Source organism: Micrasema longulum, unplaced genomic scaffold, assembly GCF_059751315.1.
Source record: "Micrasema longulum isolate JH-2025_06_02 unplaced genomic scaffold, ASM5975131v1 h1tg000280l, whole genome shotgun sequence".
In the NCBI taxonomy this organism is placed as follows: Eukaryota; Metazoa; Arthropoda; class Insecta; order Trichoptera; family Brachycentridae; genus Micrasema; species Micrasema longulum.
Genome location: NW_028277484.1, coordinates 255,213 through 273,494, shown reverse-complemented (window position 1 = coordinate 273,494; position 18,282 = coordinate 255,213). Strand labels below are relative to the sequence as shown.

At 33.6% G+C, this 18,282-nt stretch overlaps 1 protein-coding gene across 1 annotated transcript in view; it reads right to left on the bottom strand.

The window, feature by feature from the left end:
- The window catches only part of kl-2 (dynein heavy chain 2, axonemal kl-2), a 73,143-nt gene that overhangs the window by 27,214 nt on the left and 27,647 nt on the right, over positions 1-18,282 (bottom strand). Inside the window, exons 19-41 of the mRNA XM_088224347.1 lie at positions 17,876-18,051; positions 17,562-17,729; positions 16,524-16,691; positions 15,260-15,485; positions 14,457-14,576; positions 14,176-14,309; positions 12,722-12,992; positions 12,430-12,573; positions 12,061-12,159; positions 11,764-11,983; positions 11,106-11,268; positions 10,310-10,488; positions 9,463-9,655; positions 9,233-9,374; positions 9,013-9,150; positions 7,900-8,118; positions 7,208-7,451; positions 6,362-6,498; positions 5,293-5,448; positions 3,611-3,825; positions 3,237-3,422; positions 2,176-2,453; positions 883-1,028 (exon numbers count right to left, since the gene is read on the bottom strand). Of these exons, the coding sequence (XP_088080473.1) occupies positions 883-1,028; positions 2,176-2,453; positions 3,237-3,422; positions 3,611-3,825; positions 5,293-5,448; positions 6,362-6,498; positions 7,208-7,451; positions 7,900-8,118; positions 9,013-9,150; positions 9,233-9,374; positions 9,463-9,655; positions 10,310-10,488; positions 11,106-11,268; positions 11,764-11,983; positions 12,061-12,159; positions 12,430-12,573; positions 12,722-12,992; positions 14,176-14,309; positions 14,457-14,576; positions 15,260-15,485; positions 16,524-16,691; positions 17,562-17,729; positions 17,876-18,051 (4,122 nt within the window). The remainder of the gene's footprint in view (positions 1-882; positions 1,029-2,175; positions 2,454-3,236; positions 3,423-3,610; positions 3,826-5,292; positions 5,449-6,361; positions 6,499-7,207; positions 7,452-7,899; positions 8,119-9,012; positions 9,151-9,232; positions 9,375-9,462; positions 9,656-10,309; positions 10,489-11,105; positions 11,269-11,763; positions 11,984-12,060; positions 12,160-12,429; positions 12,574-12,721; positions 12,993-14,175; positions 14,310-14,456; positions 14,577-15,259; positions 15,486-16,523; positions 16,692-17,561; positions 17,730-17,875; positions 18,052-18,282) is intronic.

Below are 18,282 nucleotides of genomic sequence, written 5' to 3'. Positions count from 1 at the left end.
TTGTAGTGCTGTCATAGACACTCACGGGCATATGTGAGTACCTCGGTAAATGAATTGAACAAAGGCAGCTCGCATGGCATTTCATCAAATTAGACATATTTTCTGCGATGACAATCTTAATTTGAAACTTCGAGTACCATAAACCGATTAGAAGCTTTTGAAATGTGGGTACACCGTAGAATGCTACATACACAGTGGATGGATATGATCAGCGACACAAACATTCCTTAGAGAGGTAGATTTGAACTAGATTTGATCTGGGAATTGCTGACAAACATCAAAATCTGAAAGGTGTCCAACTTAGGTCATGTACTTAAAGGTGAAAAATACAAGTTATTGCATTTGATCATCAAGGGTAAAATAGGTGTGGACCAAAGGCAGACAATCTGGGTTTGCAATATTCGCAAATGGATGGGAATAGAAAGCATAGAAGAGCTTTTCCGTACTGGCCAGGATAGATATGCATATTTCAGAGTGATAGTCAACGTTGGGGTGACCTAACAAGACAGTAAAAAAGAGAAGAAATAAATATTTTATATGACTTTTGTCAGAAATTGTACCTGAAACCTCCTGAAAATTTTGCAGACCGGTATCGCAGTTATAAATGTAGTATTCTGTTTATTAGCTTTTAGTATTATGTTATAACAGGTATAGAAATAATAAATAACTAATAAAATGGGCGAAAATCTGAAGACCGACAAAATCTCAATGGACCGGCGTTTAGGAAACGCTGAACTACGCCACAGCGCCTACCAAGTATGCCTTTGCCTGTATCTGCATGTTATCACTTATCATAATTGTTGGGAAAGCCTAAACATCCATATAACTTCTCATATATCACACAATATGAATTATATGAAAAAATAAAACTTATGTACAGACCTTAACATTTTTTTTCCATTGTTTCAAGCGATCGTACCAGAATCCATAATCTAGCCACTGGCGGATCAACTCTAGAGGTGGCTGAGAGCCATATTCATCTCTGGCTGGCATATTCATATCATCCATAAATGATACCATTTTCTTACCTAAAAATTATCCATTTCAAAATTTGCAAAAACTCGAAATTCAAAAGAGTAATTTATGTTTTACTTAAAATAAATTAACAACAAAATATAAATTAAAAACCTTCTACCAACGTTTTTATGACGCTCTCATACTTCACTTTCAGTATCGCAGTAGTCTTTCTAGTACTTAATCAAGAAAAAAATATTACAATTACATGCACAGCTAATAAAGTTGCAATAACCACCAATTCTAACATAAAATGCTTTGGTTAACTGAGATTTTTTTCAATAGAAATATTTAAGTTCTTATGATTTATCAAAATATTTCAATTGCTGGCAAGATGAGTTATAAACAGCTCACTGATAGAAAATGGGAATTAGGTTGGGGTAGAGCGGTTTTATACTACCATGACCCAACAGCCCAATTTTAATTCAATGCGACACCTTACTATGGCCCAAAACAGCAAACTATTGAGTTTTGATAAGAATACGGTAGTTTGAATTTGTAAAAAAAGTTGAAATAAGACAACGGTCAATAATCGGAGACGATACGGCTGACTAGGCAATAAATTACAAATGCCTCCCAAGAGCCTTAACCATGTTTGCCTAATTTACAAGGCATCAGGGTCCGTATTACAATGGGAAGTTAACATCAATCTTTAATTTTATCTACGAAGTAAAATTAAGTTTTCTGTATGGAAATACAATATGTATAAATTTTTTTATTCTAAACATCTTCAATTACAGGTAACTGACTAATATACTTTAAATTTTCATTAAAATATATATATTTTCATACAAAAGTATCAATTTTTATACCAATCACAACAACCGATACAATCTTTATACTGTCTCGATATGTAACACTGACATGTACTGATAAAGCAATCTTGATTGTAATCGCGGCCCAGGTTCTGGCGGTCCTAGATGCGGAACTGATATGGGAGGACTCACAGGGCTGGTATTCCAAACGTTCTCATGGCCGTATTATATCGTGTATTTATATACAAAATACACTAGAAAAACTGTTTTTTTTATGCCACGAGAGTGGTTCGTAATAGGACCCCAGGAGCTGACACCCAATGGAGAGGCCTGGAGGCTGTTTGTGGATACCTAGGGAGCTGACATGAAATAATTATGATGATATACATTTATGTTGTAAGCTCACCGCCAGCTGGCACATAATTCCCTTTGCTTCTTTTCTCCAATCTGGCTTCTATCATATCCTGAACATTAGCGGAGGTAGTCTGAGCTGATATATTCATGATGAGGTTACTGAATGTGTTGGGATCGAAGATATTGATAACTCCCTGCATGAGGGACGTCTTCCCAGTACCTGATGGTCCGCCCAACAGTACCCCATAGCCTGCCTTAATAAGAAGAACAGAGAGATGCTGAACTCTGTAAGACTCAACTGTCGGTACCAGGATGGAATGAAAACCCAATCTACGAGAAAAAACATTAATTGTGAGATATATTATATATCTTACTATACCTAGGTAACTTCAAAATCAGCATTTTTGAGTTACCCACTAAAAACACATATTTGCATCTTCCTCCATAAATGCTACAAATAGACAAGTTGTGCATTCAAATCATCATAATATGTATTTAATAAATCACAACTTGAATATTTGTAGCATTCATGGAGGAGGATATAAAAAAAGTGTTTTAGTGGATAACTCACAAATGCTGATTTTGAAATCAAAAGTAAAAAAAGATACACATGAAAAGGACAGGTACAGTGCTTTGTTAATGTGTTAGTGACAGAATGTTCCCAAATAAAACATTCTAGTGTTCCTACTAACACAAACAAAATTTGTATCCTTACACGGTTGACCGACAGGCACTTACAAATTGACCCTAAACATTCTAACACACCATACACATTTTACAAGTAATAATAATTTATTTAGTTTAAAATTATTAAAAAATGAAAATATAACATGAGGAATATTATCTATTTCCAGTAGGATGAAAAACACAGTTCTGTGTGTGAAACAGAACCAGAACCGGGATGAGTGTTATTGACACGACAGCTACTTCTTCATCTTCTCCCAGACTCCATCCCAACTAACTGTCTGCAAAGACTGTTGGCATCAGCTCTCTTCATCCTCAGGCTGTAGGTCTTTCTATCCTGAACGACGTCTCCCAGGCCATGCCTCTGCATACGGATATCTCTTTGCACTACACACAAATTTTTTGGTCTTCCGTTGAGAGAATACTTACTCTGCATTGTACTTCCAAGAATCCGATAATTTCTCCTCCCAAGGTACAAACATTCTCCGCACTGGATCCACATAGTAGTCGTATACCATTCCTTTGATTGGGAATATCCCCTCCAGTTCCCTCAACCAGCTGTCGAATTTCTTGCGACTCGCTTCTTCAAGGGTGGCACAGACAGACCACACCATACTGTAACAAAGGTGTGACTAAATGGACTGAATGACTCCGTAAATAAATTTTTAAAAATATTCTTTGGACTGGTGACAATAGTGTTAGATCATTTTACATTTATTTATATTACAAATATCACTGATAATTTATGATTGTAATTCCAACACAGTGGTTTGTGGTAGCAGTTAAGAAGACAGAGCATTCACCAGAATAGGAACCACATCTTGTTGAGAGTTTGAGTCAAATCCTCATCATTCTCCTGTCCGGTGAGAGGCGGCGGGTTGGGGGCCAGGATGGTCATCAGGCGACACAGGCTGCGAACCCCTGTGAGCTCCTGACCCTCCACCCCTGCACCCTCCACCATGTTTAGCCGCTTGAAATCCAATGTGCGTTGGAGAAAGTATGTAAAGATGACGCGCAGCTGAAACGAGCAACAAAAATCTTTATCTGAATGAGAATTTAAATTCTGTAAAACTCATTTTTGTTGTGATTCAAATTGCTTAACTTGTTCAAAATGAGTATTGAATGTTGGGCGAGTAATTTTAATATGCGTAACATTGGAGCCCGTTACACATACAGAAATGATGAGAGAATTATTTACTTTGGTTGTGATCCCAGATGCAATTAATTTTAATGCGGAAGGGAAAATTTCTAAGGACCCCAACGGATTTCAAGTATACCAAGGTTGTTCAGATAGTATGAAAAATTATAAAAATAGGGAGGCTTAAGATACAATTATAATATATTATTATAATTATTATTATTAATAATAATACACTAGCGGCTATTAAGGTGATGCGTGTATATCAAGTGTACATGGTTTTTAAACATTATAAATTAATGTGTGCATCTAGGCAGTTTTTGAACACATTAACTGAACTATCACCAATCACTTTCGCGGGAAGGCCATTCCATTTCTCAACAACTCAGTTTGTCAGGAAATTCTTCCTGGGGTTGGATGAGAAGGAGGTAGTGTTTAGTTTCAATGAATGACCTCTGATATGGCGGTTTTCATTCATAGTGAACATCAATTTCAACTTGGGTACATTGTATTGCTCAGTTAAGATTTTAAACGTTTCAATCTAGTCACCACTCTGCCTTCGCTCTTCCGGTGAACTTAACCCAAGCTCCCTTAAGCGGTCCTCATATGATTTATTTCTTAGAGAAACTACCGTTTTAGTTTCTCTTCTCTGGACTTTCTCTTTGATTTTGAGGAACAAATCTTGGATGATGTGAGTGAATGTTTTCCTTATTAAGTATAAAAGGGAATCGGTGCATTTTTTTGACAATTTTGATAATATGTGATTCCCATTTAAGATCACAACTCCGAAATCTTTTTGTGAGGTTACTGCTTGCACTTGATTTCCATCTACGGTATATATTATTTACAGATTTCTAGGGCCAATGTGCAGGACGGTACATTTCTCAAGGTTTAGCATTAAGAGCCATTCTTTTGTCCATTGAAAAATCTGATAAGGATCATCTTGGATTTGCTGGTGGCTTATTATTGGGTTGGTAAACAGCTTTGTATCGTCAGCAAAGAAAGATGTGGGCGTACGAATCAAGAAGCAAACGTGCGAACTGACAAACGTATCAAAGATTATTAAACTGTAAAGTGATGAATTGTAGTATTTGAATGTACTCCTGGGGGACCCTAGATACTCCCTTAGGCCCGGATGAATTAAGGGAATTCAATTCATAAATTGTTCCTAAAGCTGGTACATATTTATGAAGTTTGAAGTTTTTAAATTTGTTTGTTTCTATTGGTCAATTCTCATATTGTGTAGCATAGGTTCTAAGTTACATTTCTGATCTAGTATTTATTTACTTATACATTCAAATTAATAATAAATATCCGTAAAACTACATTCCAAACAAAATAATATACATCATCTCTATATTTAAGATCCTTGAGTGTCTCCAGCCAGGAGTTGACAAAAGGCCACCAGCCCCAATCCTTGTAATCATTATAGACCATTCCACAGCGGGATACTGTCGCAGGGGAGGCCACTGAAAGGTCACGAGCTTCAAATAATAGCGATACCTAAATTAAAACAAAGAACAAATATTATAAAACAGACAAGAGACGAGATCCTAAATGGTCACTATATGCCCCTGTGAAAGATATATTAATTCAATCCAAATATCCATTTGTGGGGTCATTGCTAGAAGCTCTATTATCCCTAATTCCACCTCAACCCCAAGAAAAAATTACTATCTAGCAGAGTAATTTTAGACAGAAATAACGTGCTAAACATGGTTGTCTTTTCCACTAAAGTGAACCAATTTTTATTCAATACATCTTGAATGATTTTTCAAAAATTATAATGAATCAAATAATGTGTACTAAAATATTGTACTAAAATATATATCAAAACAGTTCAGTGTGTAATAGAACCAGAACCCTGGATGTGCGTTTTTGACTCGATGACTACTCTCAGGTAAAAATCCTGAATAAGGGAATCTAGTGGAGATAAGTCTGCCTCGTTGCGTAGTCATTGGTGTGTTCGCCTACAATTCTTGAAGAGCTGGGTTTGATTCCTAGCAGGCCGGACTTGAAATATAGATGGCACTTGAAGCATAGGACTAATCACCTTATCTTCATGAAACAGATCATCAAAATACGCTGCATTTGGTTTACAACTGCAGTGCCCTTTGCACCACTGAGTGTGGAAAAGGGGATGATGAAGAAACAATGTGAATTAAAAAAGAAAAACACACCAGCAATGATCAGTTTAAAAACCGCCATGACTATCATTATAATAATTTGATAATGAGCCGAATTGCGTTACCTAAATAATCTCGAAACTTCTGATCAGAGATCCAAAATTCATTCTTCATTACCACAACTTGATGGCAGATATTTATAACTAATTTGAAATGGTCTACAAATATTAATATTTGTACAATTTTTTTAATATTTCTTTTAAAACCATATATAAGTCAAATATATTCACCATTGGGGGCATAGATATTCGTTCACTGTTTATAAGCGTAAGCAGTTTGTTATCATCCATGACAGAATTAAGATTTTCAATCCAGACCGCATCCACTGGGCCATCAAACACTATCCACTTTTGATCGGGTGTTTCCTCTATAATTGACAATAAAATTGTGTTAGTAAGACTAACTCTTATTTTCTTTATCTGAACCAAATTTGCTAGAGTCTAAAAAGGATCCCAGATTTAAAATCTAATATTGTGAAAACATATTACAAAGATCATGTGCAATATGCAAATTAAAAAATGAGAAGAAAAAAATAAACCGGGTTGTGGTCCCGTGGCTAGTGTCGCGGCCTCATGGATCAGAGGTATGAGGTTCGACCCCACTCTATCACAACTTGGTAACCATTTCTAATAGTGAGTTATTTACAACTCGTTGAAAATGGCTACCAAAATTGAAATATTTTGGTAAATAATAAATATGCAAATATTTCTTTTTTTTTAAACAAAAAAAGCAGTTTTTATACCTCTTTCAATATTTGAAGATATCTCGCAGTCAACGTGTCTACTCACAGTGAAAAAAAAAACTCTTATATCTGTGAGTCTTTTTTTAATAGTCGACAACAAAACACGGTTGTTGGTCTTCTGATATTTGTTCACTTCAATCCAGGTCACCAATTAAACACTTCGGTCTCCAACGATCTTATTCTCTTTGCATCATATGACCAGTCCAGCTTCAATCAAATCAGGCTGCTTTTTCACATTTAACTATCACTACATTTTTTCCTATTTATATTTATTTTTTAATAACTGAGTATATTCCCAATTCAAAAAAGATATGTCTTAACAAATAACACTTGCCTTGACAAATAGTCCTCATAACAGATGAAATCACTCCATCTGTCCATTCTCCAGTGGCCAGATTGTATTCCCCGTACAATTCCGCTAAATTGAGAGCTTTTGGATTGATGGGATAGTGGCGCACTAATTCAAACCCTGGCTTATTTTCCTTCTTCAAACGTATCAATGTATTCATCAACATTTTCCAAGTAACAGACTTGGCTGTGTTTGTGTCCCCCAGCACCATCGTTGAGTGGCGAGAATTCTAAAATTCAATAAATCAAAATAAGAAAAACTATTGTGAACTATTTGTTTATAGTACCTACATACAACAGCTTCCTTGTAAAAGAATTAAACAACATTACATGGGAAATGACAACCTTCTCATGAATTTTTAATTTTACTCACAAGAAACAAAAAAATGTTATGTAATTTTATCTGCTTAGGGAAGATGATCAGTTTAACCCCTGTGCGAGGGACAATGAAATATCGCTAAATATCCATTCAAATACTTAATGTCAACCTTGTCAGGGATCGAACCTGAGATCTCTTTTATAGCAAATGTGAAATTGGCTACGAGGCGGACTAATCCCCACTCGATTTTCTTTTAAAATAAGGTTCTGGTTGTATTTTACATACAGAACTGTATTTTCATTCTTCTCAGACACAGGATCTGCGACTTAGTACGTAATAATGGAACCAATAATAACTACCTTTGTTTCCATGACTTGAATGACTTTAAGTAAAGCGGTGGGTATCGGCTGAAGGCCAACTATTTTCATCTCAGCAGTTATTGCATTGTGAATCATCTCATAGTCTACCACTGGACTAGAGCTGTCGGGGAAAATATCCTTAATGATACCATCAAACAAAGGCACATCTTTGGCAGTCAACCTGGCTGTGTTCATATCCCTCATGGCTAATATTACAATCTGTAAAAGCAATTAATACACATCATAAATTATACACTGCATTGAAAGGGAGACACCAGTTGAAGGGGTGACAAGAAATGAAGAAAGACTCAAACGTATGTAGACTACAGCTTATAGAACCAACAGAGTTACAGACTACTTTTAATATTGATTTGAGTACATTAATTTTATTTATTTTATTTTTAAAAAATGAATTAGAAAGTTCAGTGCTATGGAAAATTGGGTATAAAAAATGTTTTCTTACATGCATTCAAAATTAGAGCAATTAATAAGTTTGTCAAAAATGTATAAAAAAAATTATAAACTAGTTTTTTTTTTAATGAACTACTTTAAGACGTCACAGGTTCTTGTGAACAATAACTAATCAATTATAGTATTGTGATAGGTTTCCCGTTTTGGGTTAGCCATTTTTTCAATGTTTAGTGTTTTACTTTTAAATTTCAGAAAAACTCACCGACAAAAACTCATGGGTAGAGTAATTTTAAAATAACGAAACTTTAAAATATCATGGCAGTGATAATACGGTGCATAATTTTTTTATTTAAGTTTAGTTTGATCACCTATTAACAAATATATATATATTTTTTAAAGCCACTGAACTTCCTAATTGTCTGCTTTTTTTATTTAAAAAAAATAAAATAATTAAAATTAGTTGACTCATAATAACATATAATTCTACAAAATAAATTCCAACTCAATAAATAATACTACATTTGATGAGGAAACTCTTATTACATACTTTTAGATAATATTAAAGAGACAGAGGAATTTAGAAATAAGACCATTTTTGAAGCAACCTTCGATAACAAATGTTATCAGCAAAAGCGATACGATTGGCTGAGACGTGGGCTGAAAATGCCGCACTAAGAGGCTTAATAACATTGTATTTCTAACCTCCATCTCAGGTAAATTAGGGTGAGTTCTTCTTTTGACACCAGCGTATCGCAGCAAAGCAACCATAGAACGAAGGCCAAAATCATAGTGATCTTGTTTGGATAACTGTCTTTTTGCTAACTCATAAAGTGTGAAAACCTGAAAGTATAAAGATTGGCACTAGGTTTTTTGCATATTATTCCACTCCAAATTAATAATTTATTAAATCTACTTTTCATACTTTTTTCGCAGCACTCTTATACTCTTGGAATCCATCACTGAAAAGTGTATTCTCAGCAATAATGAGATTGTCCGGTACACACATCGATATGGGCCGGAACATGGACTTTAAATTATCTGGTAATTCTGTTCTACCAGCATACCTGAAATACATTTGAAATGCATAAGATCATTTACAACAATAATTAAAAAAATAATATTTTCAGTTTAATAAAATATGTGTTAGTTTACCCAGGATTCATAGTGATGAAAATGCCACAGGAATTGACAAGTTTGATTTCGCAACCTTCAAACACAAAAGATTTTAATCCTTGTGAAAGAGCAAGAAGGACAGAAAGAATCTGTTGAGCCACAACAGACAGTACTTCTATATTGATTCGATTGAATTCATCAAAACAACCCCAGCAACCCGACTGTGAAATTCCTGAAAAAAAAGAGAAGAGAAAACCATTCATAGTTAATTTTAAAAATAATTCAGTAAATATCTGTTTTTGGTAGAATTTAGTTAATGCTATTTAAAAAGGAATATTTCCCACATCCATCCAGGGGGAATGAAGCATACAATTCAGTGTGTGTGCTCTCATGTTCGATTTTCATCAAGATAAAATAATTATTAAAAAGGTGAATTTTAACTGCAATATTTTAGTCTCTGAACTACCACCTAAAGCACAAGACTGTTATCTTACCGTAATGCGTTATGTATTTAATAAATCACATTTGGGCAACCCCTGGCCCACAGGCCGGATTTGACACGTGGGACATTTTGATCTGGCCCGCAGATATGTGGGGTTTCGATCATATCAAAATTCGTTTGTAAAATATTGAGTGTGTGTGTAGTTTATTGGAATAATTTAAATCCAAAGCGAATCCAGTATGTATGCATATAAATAGGATTTAGTTATTTATCAAGAAGATTATTTATGAAAATTGGCAATCTGGCCCAGACTAGAAAAAGGTTGCCCATGCTTGTTAAAAATTATCGCTAATACGCCGCAATTCGAGTACAATCCGCCTATGCACCAAAAGTGGGGATAAAAGAATGACAACAAAGAAAGAATTAAATGTTTTATTTTTATACCTGCGTAGCATTTCGCCATGCTCTTGTAGTCCAAACCATCGGAACAATTGGTGACCACAACCCATCTAGCCAGTGCCCTTCCCAAATCTTTAACAGTCTCTGTCTTACCAGTCCCAGCCGGGCCCTGGGGACTGCCTCCTCGGAAAAGATTTAGAGCAGTGGTCAAAGTTATGTAGCACCTGTAAACCACCAAAATGTTTCCTATTTAAAATAATCATCATTATCCTATCCTTCTAAGCAAAGGGCACTGCATCAAAACCCTTATCACAACCAATCAGCGATCATTTGTAATAAAACATGAAGGTAAAATGATCAGTCTTTAGCTCCAGATGCCAGTCAGGTGACTAAAATATTGCAGTGAAAAACCAACTCCTAGGTCAATATTTCATGTCGACCTTATTTAGAATTAAACCCAGTTCCTCAGAAATGTTAGGAAAACACAGTGGCCATGAGGTAGATGGATCTTCTCACTTAATTTCCTTTTTCAGGTTTTTTACCAGGAAGTAAACATAAAAGAATCGAAAACGTCTCTTCAGGGTTCAGATTCTATTTCACACACAGAACTGATTTTTTTATTCTGCGTGGGCACATGGGAAGATACAATAATTGATAGTCTAGAATCACTACCTTTATTATTATGGCAGTGAATACAGACTATGCGTGATATTTTCAAATCATTTTTAGATCATTTTAGAAAAAAAATATATATCTATAAATTATTATGTTTCTATTACTACCACATTACATTTTATCTATTTTTTTTATTTCTTTATATTATATAAATACAGATACAAACCTGTCAGTAAGCGGCGTGATAACAAGCCTTCCAGAGTTACCAATGTACTCGTATGTATACAAAGACATTGTATTCGTCTGGCGTATAACACAATCATCTCTATCACTATCCCAGAAGAACTTCAATTGAGAAAACCAATCAAATGACGTTACATCAATGCAACCTAAGAAATATATTTTAATTAAAATATAAATCACAAATCTAGTCAAAGACTAACATATATTTTTTGACGGTTGCTTTCTATGTGGAGCGCCTTTATAACAGCAATGATCTTGGAAGGAATTCCGTACGCATTGAGAACTTTTCTGAGAGATGGTCGATGCAGATTATCAATGTTTTTTTATCGTCAATAAAGTAACACGTAAGGGCTGAATTAATTTAGAAACTTTTATTTAAAATATTTTGACACACCTCTGAGCCTTATTTATATCACAAAAACATAACAATCAACACAATAACTAATTAAATAAATAAATGAAAATATGTTCAACCAATAATGACACATCTCATCTTCTACAATACTAGTGCAAAATGTTATATCCTAGATTTAATTGAGGAACACTTTAAAAAAGCTCTTTTTACCTATCAAAAATAACATGGGAAAATTTATATTTAATTTTAGGCAGATGGAATAAAGCAATGTTATATTTTTCCTTACTTATTCTGTATAGTTTATCAACTACATCTCTGGAATGAATTTCAATAACTGCCAGAGCATTTACTTTGAGTCTCAACATCTTGGGAATATCTTTCCGACTCATAACTAGCAGTGTTTGCAATATCCGATTCTGTTTCTTCCTCAACTTCTTCATCGGTTTTCTCTCTCCGGCCAGCTTACACAAGCAAAGGTGACGAATACAATCACTCGACCATTGCATCTATTAAAAACGTAAAATAAAAATCAGATAGAAATAAATGTGAACATGATGTTTTTCAAAACACAATTCTAACTTACCTTACTGCATGTAATTCCTAGTTGTCCTGGCCAGTCATTTATCCACTTTTCCCTTTGAACTCCGGCTTTTTTCAATGCAGCTCTCGTTTGAAGCAAAACCTAAAATTTCAAAGAAAGATATAACAATTTATAACATTTGTCTAGAGAATGAAATACGCCTATTATTAAAAATGTCTCACACCACGATACATAATATGAAAGGAGAAACTATGCAAAAATGGATTTTACGGTGAAGAAAAATACACATGGTAAAAATTAGAGTATTTAATAGTACGACAAGATTTTTCGAAAATTGCTTTATTTTAAAAGTAATAGTTTCTATTTGTTCATCCCACCTCATAAATTATGATTTATTACTTATGTTTTTACCACTTTGAGAATAGCTCTCATGCTAGCTTCCAATGTGTTCAACCAAACTTCCGCAGGCCCATCCAATACAACTGCTGTTTTCCACTCCACCATTTCCCCATCCTCTGATATCATTCCTTTTGCAACCGGAATCCCAGCAGCATTCTGAATATTTAAAAAAAATAACAAATATATATGTTTATCAACGCTCTAAAGCAATTGATAATATATTGTCTACCAAACTTAAAGTGCGGGAGTATTCATTTATTTAGGTAAGTCAATATGAATTTTAAGTCAAGATTAATAAACTTACTTTGTCTATATACATTTTGTTCAAGTTATCAAATAACTTTTTCAAGTGAGTCTGGATCAGAAGTGGCTTTTTAGAATTGCCTAGAATTTCCAAAAGATCATCATTGGAAATGAAATAGAAGCGCGGAAAGATCATTCTCTTTGTCTCGAGATATTTCTCCAAAGTCCGCTGAATGCTTTCCAAATCGTCGATAATTTTATTAAGATTATTTAGTAAGTAAGGAGATGGTTTGTAGAAGCAGGCTTCAATTGCATTCTTTCCTTTATACATACTGTAAAATAAAATAAAAAAAATATTGTACATAAATACAACATATATTATTTTTAAGAGCCCATGGGCATAAGCCCAGCGTGACTCATTTGACATTTACATTTTAAAACAAAGAAAGAGTATAAACCATATGAAATAAACAGTTCTATTTTAATTTTATGAGCTGGCGAACATACAATTGTCTGCGGCTTAAGTGACTGGACGTCATATGAAAATATATTTAAAAAATATTAACAAAAAACTTTAAAAAGGGGGTCTATCTCTTATAAGATTAAAATTATTAATAAAAATAAAATCATTAAGTCAGTTCTTACACTCGTTTTACCATATTTAGATTTAAGTCAATTGTGGTAATAAAAAATAAAAAATTAATGGTTATTGCATTGTTTCAACTATTAGAAACAAAAACTATAAGGATTTTTGGAGAAAAAAAATATGGAAGTAAAAATTTTATGCATTTTTTTTTTATACATAAATACCAATTTGATCGAAGAAACATCATGTTTAATGCATGTTATAATAATAATCACTAATAAGTGATAATCATTCTACTAAAGACACTACAATACACTAAAACAATGGTTTTATCTACATATCTTTCAAAAATTCAGAGAAATACAACCCAAAATATGGCCCCGTGTTGTGTTCAAAACTATACTTCAGTACTGTGGTCGGTGCAGTGAGTCTCCCAAGCAGTGTGGCGCGACTCACTAACTCAGTGACCTCTGGGGTGGTATTTTGAATCTTCTCTACCCCCTAGAAAGTGGATAATTTGGGAATTTTAATTTTTTTAGTGCGACGACACTTTATTTCATATAATGGCCGCACTGATTATTAAACGTCAAATGATGTATAAAACTGTTTAAACAATGGAAAAATACAAATACAATGTATATTTCGACCTAATTAAGTGTTTTGGGAATTGCTTTAGGTTGCAATAATGTTCTAAATGAAAATCATCTTGTTTGATTTCATGTGTTCATATGTATTTGACGTTTAATCATCAGCGTGGCCAGATATGAAGCAAAATGTAAACGCATGCAAAGAAAAAATCCCCAAATTAATCACTCTCTGGGGGTAGAGAAGATTCAGAATAGCACCCCTGGTTAGGTCAGTCACCATCTAAAATTGCTCAGCCCATTCTGAAATGGAGCGCACATACTTATTACAAGTTATTTTCATACCTGCTAGTAATGTCTCTCCAATCTGCAGAAAGGAGATCAAATTTTTTACTCTCAGTTGGCAATTGTTTTCTAATATCTTCTCCAAAAAAAATGTTTTCCAAATATAACCATCTTCTTTGTACTTGAAGTGCAACCTACACCAAAGTTTTAATTATTTTATTACTTAGAATTAATTAACCAACCAATTTTTTTTCAGCATTAAATGGGCACACATCATGTTAAAAATTATTGATTTACTAGGCATTAAAAGTTATTTGTAATATTAAGGATAAAAAAATTACTTCTATTGCTTCTGCTACATATCCCAAGGACTTTTCCCAATATTCAACTTCATTTATAAAAGGTTCTACATATTTGGTAGACTTCATAGACGATAGTAAAACCTGATGATCTTCAAGGAACTAAAAAAAAGCACATAACTTAAATTAAATATTTTCTAAAATAATATCACATTTCAATTAGTTGTATTTTATTTTAACTGTGGCAACATGCAAAACTACAATTCTTAGAAATACCTCGAGTGTATCTTAATCTTTCCAGGGAAGGTATTCTGGATCTTCTCTAACCCCTATAGTACACTTTGGTTCATATATGGCCACAGTGATGTTTAAACATCAAACGTCATGTGAAAACTGTTTAAGAAATGGAAAAAAAAAACAAATACGGTTTGGTCAATTCAACCCAATTAAGTGTTTTGATGCTTAAGGACGCAATAATGTTATGAATGAAAATCGTCATGGTTGACGTTTAATCATCAGTATGGCCATATATGAAGCAAAGCGTAGTCGCATGCAATCTACAAATTAACCTAATTAATCTAGGGGGTAGAGAAAACTCACAATAGCACCTCAGAAGAGGAATGGCCCCACCAAGACTGGCAGATATTTCAAAATATAGAGTACCTTTGGATGTATAGAACAGGTTTAAAAATTAAAGAACTGTGGATATTAAACTACTGACATAATTGAAATAGTTACACAAAGTAATAAGTGAGAAACTTTTCGGTGAGCAAGTAAAACATTAATACAAAATCAAATGACTTTTTATTAGAATTGGTATAGAATTATAAAAGCTTACTACACACCTGGCAAACTTCATCAACTGACTTAATTCTGTAAATATTATCCCTGTGAAATTCCATTTCGTACATTGTGCTCGCCCATATATCGGTTATTAATTTCAATCCATTTTCTATATTTAGTTCCATGGTTGCCGCAGTGGATATTTCTGAGATCTCATCAGAATAAGCTTGAAAATTGAGTTTTATAATAACTTCTAACTTGAAATCTGGTGAATTCTGATCAAAATCGCTAAAAATAAATATTCATATGTAATTCCAACCAAAAAAAAACAATAAATCCATTTTTATTTAATTAAAATCCCTTATCTGCACCAAATGCAGCTTACCTCAATCATCTTTTACGGGAAGGTAAGATGATCAGACTCATGCTTCAGGTGCCAGTCCGGGGACAATGAAATGCTTTAGTGGAAAACGACCTTTGACAACAAATATCTCATCGCACCTTCTCGGAAATTGAATCCGGGACCTCAAGCATGGTAAGCGAGCACGCCAACCACTACACTAAGAGGCGAACGTTTTTCCACTCTATTTATTTTTTCCAGATTTTCATCTGAGAGTAGCCATGGAGTTAGAAAAACTCGTCCAGGATTTTAATTCAATTTCACACACAAACAAACATATCTGTTTTTCTAATTATTTTATAAATAAACCAAGTATAACATGTGCTGAAGCATTTATTTACAAATATTTTTAAATAGCAATATCTGTATAACCTAATAGAGTCGCCCAAGTCACTAAGGAGAAAAACCATTCTAGATCACGAACTTAGCTACAGATTACAGTAATACAACGGGCTGTATGCAATAGAGCTTCTCTAGAGAATCATTACTCTGAGGTATACACGACTTTTATGGACCATGCTGCGAAACATCTAGGAACATTTTTTATGATGAATATTTACTTGTAAAAATATCCTAATTAATTGTGATTTTAAACGTATTTGCCCAATGAAGCGATACACACCGGATGCAGACTGGGGAAGGGGCTGGGTAGGGGATGAGTAGGGATTTGTCGAAGGGATGCTAGTCATTGACATTAAGGAATGTCTCCATTTTGAAATTATAATTATTAATTCTTTTCATTAAAAAAAAAAAAGAATTAGGATTTTAATTTAATAGGAGGAATTAGTTTATGATGGAAAATGCTCCTCTGAAGTTTGGCCCTGAAACACTGTGTATTTGACAATTATTTCTAAGTGTGCTTGCTTCCTCTATTTCTTCCTACATTGCTAATTTTGAAAGGATTAATAGATTTTTTTTTTAAATACCTATGCATTAGAGCTCTAATTCTGTCCCAATGTCTTTCTCTCATACACGGGTTTTTCAGATCGCCTATGAGGGGGATTGTCCTACGAAAAGCGTCCACTTTGGTTCGGGTAAAATCAATGATGCTCCAGTCTTTGTCTTTATGCTGACGGCTAAGACGGTTAAATGCTCTAAAGACAAAAAAATGTTAAAGACAAGCAAAACTATATGTAACAGTGTACAATGAGAATTGACTTAAGTGAAACTCACTAATCACTCAATAACATACATATTTTATTAATTTAAATACATAAGTTTTTGAAGAATATTGCTAGATTTGATATTTTAAATTTACTGACAAGTTTGAAATAAAATAATGTGACTACTTAATTAATCAAGAAAGTAAATTTAAAAAGGGAGTAATTCAATAAATGTTAGTCTGTATACGTCTACTGATTTCGACCTATCTCTTAGTCAGAACATCAATGACCCTAACATGCAAATCCCACTATACCTACATCTTTCCATAGCAGTTGCATAAAAATATAAAACCGATGTGCTGATAGGACAAGTGCTATTAAAAGCTGACACCAACCTGCACCAATTATAATTAATAAATGTTCAAGCTTTTTTATAATAATCAGGGCATGTCCGAGTCAGCTTCTAATAGCATAGTACTATCAGCATTTTGGTTTTAATTTTTGTGCAACTGCTATGGCGAAGGTGTATAGTGGGCTTTGTATGTTAGTGCAGTTAATGTCCTGACGAAGTAGACGAGTATGTCTCAAACCGGTAGACATAGAAAAGTCGGTAGGTGGTTATATACAAGTATTTACTAACATTTATTGGAATGTTTGACCACATCATTTATGCTTACATTAATAATAAAGATATATAAAAAATTGCTGCATTTTTATAAAAACAGAAGAAATTTGTGGCTTGAAAGAGTAAAATAAAACAACTTATTTTGTCCATTTTAACAAAAACGCAACAACTGTTTAACTTTAAACTGTGAGCAATGTATATTTCCAATGATAAACAGAGCAAGTAATTTTACTAACCGGAATAGGTTTTGAACCGTTTCTTCAATTTCATCCGTTTCAAGAGTCCAAAACGAACCTGCTTTGTATTTATCCCAAGCAGACTCCCACTTGCTAACCATATCCCAAACTTCTTCTAGTTTTTCGAGTTCCTTTTCAATAGCCTGTAGTTCTTGATTTACGGGTAAACTGAAAACATGTTTAATAAATAATTTAACAGATGGATTAGAAATAATATTTTAATCACGATGTAAAAGATGTAAAATGATCACAACATGGGGTAAAAATCTAAATATATTTCAGTACTAAAATTAAATTAATTTTATTTTTCTTACCTGAGATTGAACACTGCAAGGCCATTTCTTAACTTAAGCTCATCATCTCGAATCTTCTTTAATTTTTTACGAGTGTTTGCAAGTTGCGCTAGCGCATCTTTGGAAGAAAGATCTTGAGATTTGGGAATATTTGCAAAGAAATCATGCATCAAAGTTACCGCATCTTCTTTAAATTTCTTCAGAAAATGATTAAAATTATCAAAAGGGAAAATATAAAGCCGTTATGAAGATATGAAAATGTAATATTTTCATTGTGACTAGATACTAATCGTTAGTGATACTGCAATACCGCGTAACTACCAATATTTTTTTTGGTAGGGGAACCTAAAAAGCGTTCTGTTAACAAGCGTTTATAATTACTTACGATTTCAATCAACCGAAAATATCAGTAGAATATAAGAAAATCT